This window comes from Oncorhynchus gorbuscha, linkage group LG18 (genome assembly GCF_021184085.1).
Source record: "Oncorhynchus gorbuscha isolate QuinsamMale2020 ecotype Even-year linkage group LG18, OgorEven_v1.0, whole genome shotgun sequence".
Classification (NCBI taxonomy): domain Eukaryota; kingdom Metazoa; phylum Chordata; class Actinopteri; order Salmoniformes; family Salmonidae; genus Oncorhynchus; species Oncorhynchus gorbuscha.
The window spans coordinates 26,752,633-26,758,875 of NC_060190.1; the positions used below are offsets into that span (position 1 = coordinate 26,752,633).

Here is a 6,243-nt window from a genome sequence, read left to right on the forward strand (position 1 = left end):
TACCTATACACTTGATCTATCAGTAACATCATTCTCTGCAGGACCGTGTGATCGGGTTCCACTACCTGGGGCCCAACGCAGGCGAGGTGACGCAGGGCTATGGCGTGGCCATGAAGTGCGGACTGACTAAAGAGCAGCTGGACAACACCATCGGCATCCACCCCACCTGCGCTGAGGTAAGACTGATCTCACACCAGCTGCAGGCTGCGTTTTCATTCGACTTGCTCCCCCATTTTTGCCCCCTTTTTCTTTCCTCCTTGGATCGGGTGTAGACATAGGATGTGCGCCCTCTATCCATCTCCATCATTCCCATTAATCACTTCTATGACTGCTTTTGATTGACGTAAAAAAAAAAAACATGTGGAAGTATAACATGCAAGTCCCGCCACGGTGCAAAAAAAGTGAGCCACAACAGGTTATTCGACCTTAGAACCTATCAAATCAAGAATGTAATTGTTAACTAAAGGCTGGAAAACTAACTACTGTAACAGCTGACAGTTAGTGCCACAGGTTACTATTGCCATTACGTTCAAGGCTAATGTTATCACAGTATTTTGTAGCAAGAGTACCCTCTCTCTATGGTTGTAGCTTTAATCTGTTGCTTTTGCCCAGTTGTTTTTACATTTGTGAACGAGCCGCAGCACCACACCACAGAGATCAACGGTCGTTCTGCTTCTTCTCTTCCAGATCTTCACCACCATGGAGGTGACCAAGAGCTCGGGCGGTGACATCACCCAGACGGGCTGCTGAGGTTAAACCCTGCTCGTTTAGCAGGCTGTCCCGTTCTTCATCTTAGATATCTCCATCTCGCCCTCGCTCTCACCTTGTATCTCTGTGCCAACCTGGCCGCCACTCAAATTCTACATCCAAGACCAATCTCTTCTCAGGAAAAAACAATGAGGTGATTAGAAACCAGGGTAACGGGGTCTGAATGAATAAATCCACTCATTTTGGGAATAGCGGTGGATGGGGAAATATGTCTCACTGTCTGAAAGATTGAGCCAAAAGATGCACTGAGGGGGCCTGTAGCGTGGACATACAAGGTGAGATAATGAGAGGAGGCGAGTTACGATCTATGGGATAGCCTACTAGACAGCGGGGTTACTCTGCTGCTTTTACAAGGTGCCACTTGTGTGTCTTGCTCAGAGGTGCACCACCCCTCTAGGGATGTGTGAGTGCTGTTTGACGTCCTGGCCCTTAACCCAGTCGCTGCGGTGGGCTAGGACCGATGTCCCTCTGTGTCCAAAGGCACATGGGGTGAACCGAACCCTTCGTCCAACTCCCCAACTTAAACACATTTTACACACGCATGCATCAACATTCTTGGCAGAAGTGTACTGTCAAATATCTCGTATGGAGAAGAAAAAATCATTGAGGTTAATTAATGTGGGGGGCAAAGTATATATTTGTTTTTAATCTGCATTTCTCATGGTATCGACCTTTCTTCACATCAAGGTCGTTAGCCTTAGATTAAAGATGCCTCCCAGTTCCAATTTTTACCAAAGTGTTACCCAAAAAGGTGACTGAAGTCAAGAGAAAGCCTCCGACATTCAAAGCTCTGCTGCTTTAGGAAACACTTTCTGTTAGGACTTCCAAGGAATGAATACATAACTCTAATTGTACTGAATGTTAAAAATAAATACATCTCAAGTTTACAGTGGAGAATTAAACAAATGCTTCTTTGTATCAGTTTGCTGTTTCGTTTGCCTCTGCGTTATTTGTGTATTTAAGATGTAGCCAATCTGGTAGAGGAATTTATTTACTCTTAAAATACTGTCCTATCTGACCACTGTTGTTGAGCAGTGACACCAGTCAAATTGTATAAATGACTGCTTCACTGGTATCACCTTTGTAGATTATATTTTGTAGACAAATAAAAGTTGTCAACATACAAGCTACCATCTTGGCTGTTCGTTTGCTGTCTCAAAGTGAAATTGAAGATTATTTTTTTTGCTTCTATCATGAAGCGATCTGTTCCGTGTGGTTGCCTACGTGGGGGTTGGTGGTTGGCGTAATCTTGTGCATGCAAGAATGTCAGGTTTACAGGAAAGTACTGAAGGACGTGGGGTGATTAGGGTTCCTTAGCAACCTGCAAAGATACGTAGTCTGGTGTATAGTCTTCAGTCTGGTGTCGTTTCCTTCTTACTGGAAAGGGCCAGCAATGTAGCCTACACCGTGATCCGCTTGTGTCATCTTGCCAAGTGTGACTGACATTGGAGCTGGGACATTACTTGCATATCAAAAATTGTTATTCGTACAAGTGTATTGGTAAAGGGAAAGATATGTTGGCTATTTGTCAAGGCAATTGCTCTTCAACCTATATTATTCAACCTGTAAGTTTCTAAAGTTGAATTATGACTGAGGGAGGATTTTAGGACAAAAACTCTTTGACATTGTTTACTGATCCCTCTTTCCATACAAGTGGGCGTGCTGTTTAATAGTGATGATAATTAAAATAATCCAATAATGATCTTCATTCATCGCCCACATCGGTACAGTGGATCAAGCCAGTCTGTTGAAGTGGCCACCCAACATCCGAAAAGGGAGGTTTTGAAACATTTTAAAATGGGGTGTTTCATTTTGTGTATTTTTATTTCTATGGGTCTATTCAGCCAGCCAAGTGGCAGTTATGATCAAAAGAACCTAGACTGGTGTGACGTGCTTGTTGGGTTTAGTGGTTCCGTCCTACGCTTAGCTGTATGAACGTTGTCATCTGCACACGCTGCCATGACAACTGGCCTTTGTGAATTTTAATTTACTTTGAGTTTCAATTAAACTGTAGGACTAATCTACCAGCAATATGATTAAATTAATCTGTCATTCAGATGAGATATTTGTAAACATAAGTAGTTTTTTGGGCTATCTGTACTTTACTAGTTTATATATTTTCGACAACTTTTCAATACATTCCTAAAGAAAATAATATATTTTTTACTCCATACATTTTCCCTGACACCCAAAAGTACTCTTTTACATTTTGAATGTTTAGCAGGACAGGAAAATGGTCCAATTCACACACTTAACAAGATGACAACATCTGGTCATCCCTACCGCTTCTGATATTGCGGACTCACTAAACACTTGTGTTTGTAAATGATGTGTGAGTGTTGGAGTGTGCACTTGGCTATCTGTAAATGAAAACTAATTGTGCCGTCTGGTTTGCTTAATATAAGGAATTTTAAATGATTTATACTTTTAATTTTGGTACTTAAGTATATTTGAGAAATTACATTTACTTTTGATACTGTATATAAAACCAAATCATTTTATCTTTTTCTATTAAGGTATCTCTTTACTTTTTACTTTTACTCAAGTATGACAATTGGGTACATTTTCCCACCAATGTCCGGAGCTCTAGCCAACTGTTATTCAACCTTTTCCCTGGGTGTGTTCAGGGTGATACCTGAGTAATTCAAGGCATAAGACAAGTTATTAGAAATGTGTGACAATGAACAATCCAGAGTTTGAATAAAGTGGGAAGTAGACTCTCTTCTGGTTTAGTTATGTATCTACAAAGTCTCTCAGAGTAGTAGTGCTGATCTAGGACCTGTCCGTACAATCTTATCATGATGCTCTAAAAGGCCAAACTGACCCTAGGTCAGCACTCATACTCGGTCTTTGTGGAAATTAGTCCATGTAAATGTATTTATGAGCTAAAAGGCTGATCGTATATAAGCACTCCTACTCTGAGACACGTTTTGAATACAGATCCAGGTAGGGAAAATACTGCTGTTTTGACTTTTGTTTCAAGAACGAGGCTTGTTCTCCATACAGTTGTCTCACCGACGAAGTTGTGTCAAGGATTGCAAATATGCAAAGCCCCAAAACCACAGTGTACTTTGGTTACAGGACCCAAGGCTGGCAGTTCCTGTGTTGATTCGCGATATGCTATCAATGACGAGACATATTAGTCCTGTCCCACTGCAAACCATGACCACAGTTATGGCTGGCCCTCATCAACATGCCCCAACCACACCATATGTTGTAATGAAGGAGTATTTTGTTGAAATGTCCTTGTCTAATAGAAGGTATTCTGGTTTTACGTGCCATTGTTATTCTTTTCATCAATCAGTGGTAGTTCTCACATTTCCATTTGAATGTAATTAAGTTAAGTAGCTTGTATTGCAACCTGAACGGGTAATGTAGTTTGCTGTATTTTTACAACTCAGTGTTTTTCAAACTTCCTTGAGCTGTAACTGACCCTTGCATCAGTGACTCACTGATCCTATCATTTAGTAAGAATGGATTGATCCTTCCTTATTACTGAGGTAATGTAGTGTTTGTATTTGGGGTTTATTTTCCCACTTCCTCCTATGATCTACTGTGTTCACACAGTGGCAGAGTGCTGGACATGGACTCAACATTGCCCCCTACTGATGCTTTGGACTATTACATTCTCTGATTAAAAGCCTAGGTGCTATATAGAGTGAAGCTTTTGAAGGCTTCCATGAGCCTTTATAGGATGTATTTAGACTAGTTTAAAGTGCGACCATTCTACCAAACACCCTCGTATGAATGTGAGCAGTGGATAACTTTGATTCAAAATAAGTAGAGATGTAACATTTTCAGTTAGACTGAGTTACGAATAAGGAGAATCCATTTTGTTTCTTGCCTCAACATGTTTCACTTTTATCAATGATGTCCAGCAGGGGACAGCACAGTCTCATATTCCTCTCCAACCACTACCTCCTAGTCCATGAAGGGTTAGTGTGTTCTCATTCCAAAACATCAATCAACTGCTACGGAGTAAAGTGATTTCAGAGAGCATTACTGTTATTCCTACACCCTTCCAATACCAGCCTCCTGGCCCCTAAATTGAGTGTGGTCCAAATTGACAGCCAGTGATCAATTAAGCATGAAAAGGTCATTGTTGTTCATCAGCATGAGAAGGGAAAGGTTTTTAGCCCAACAGATAAGAGTTTGCAACTTGTCTAGAGCAAAACATGTATTTGCATAAAGACCAATACAGTCTGCATATTTAGACTCCTATTGATTATTTTTTTTACCCATTGTATGTGTTTGACTATTCAAGAAGCACCATTAGCAGCTAACGCCTTGAACTTTTCTCCCGGAATTACCTTGGAATGGCTGCAGTTTGCTGTACAGTCTGGGAACATGATATTCCCAATAAACAAATGTACCCTTCTCCTCCTCTGGAGAAAATGTGTTTCCAATGAAACCCTGGAGCCCGTGTAGGGTTTTCAAGGAGGAAGAGGTGGTAACGGGGGGAGGTAAGAAGTGAGGGAGTGAGCTCATATACCTCAACACTGTCAGAAGGGAGCTCAGCCTTGGACCTGTGTCAAGCGCAGAGCAAGAGACCATGCCAGGCTCTCGCTCACTTGCACTCTGCTGTCACCTTCTCCTTTGCCCTACGAATGCTAAAACAGTTACCACAGCAGTTTTTTTTATTTTTAAGCTGGGCAACTCAAGAACAAATTCTTATTTACAATGACTGTCTACTCCAGGCAACACCGGGCCAATTGTGCACCACCCTATGGGACTCTCAATCACAGCCAGTTGTGATACAGCCTGGATTTGAACCAGTGTGCCTGTAGTGACGCCTCTAGCACTGAGGTGCAGTGCCTTAGGGATCGGCCCATTTTTTAAATCTATTTTCAAACCGGTCCATCTGCTTTACATTTTAGTCATTTATCAGATGCTCTTATCCAGAGGGACTTACAGTTAGTGCGTTCATCTTAAGATAGCTAGTTGAGACAACCACATATCACAGTCATAGTAAGTACATTTTTCCTCAGTAAAGAAGTTATCAACAAAGGCAGTGCTAGTAGGAAAAGACGAGGAAGGTTATATTTATTTTAAAATACTTTTTTTTTTGGAGGGGGGTCTAGTTAAACACAACAGACTAATTGGCCTCAGAGCTGACAATGAACCCTCACCATTATCTCCCTAATAAACTGGCAAGCTTCACACCGTCTCCCTACGAGGGCTCTCGTTTGATCACTTGCATGGCTCCTAATCCACACTGGTTCCAAGCAGGATCTTCTGCTCTGAGACCCAGTGGGAAGCGGACGTGCCAAATGTCTGGGGGGGGTCAAGAGGCAAAGGCTGCTGTACAGGACATGTTACTAGCTCTTAATTAGAAGTACATGCCCCGACCCGAACCTGAGTCCAACGACTGTCATGCCAACAAGTTAATTGTTACGCCAAGAGGTCCGAACATCTTGAAAAGGTCGCTAGGTGTTGGGTTAAAGTCGCTACATTACCCTCTTCCTTTGGGAGAGC

At 41.9% G+C, this 6,243-nt stretch overlaps 1 protein-coding gene across 1 annotated transcript in view; it reads left to right on the plus strand.

The window, feature by feature from the left end:
• The window catches only part of LOC124002569 (thioredoxin reductase 1, cytoplasmic-like), a 36,571-nt gene extending 34,672 nt beyond the window's left edge, over positions 1 to 1,899 (plus strand). Inside the window, 2 exon segments of the mRNA XM_046310056.1 lie at positions 42 to 176; positions 688 to 1,899. Coding sequence (XP_046166012.1) covers positions 42 to 176; positions 688 to 750 — 198 coding nt within the window. The 3' untranslated portion in view covers positions 751 to 1,899.
• The last annotated feature ends 4,344 nt before the right edge of the window (positions 1,900 to 6,243 follow it).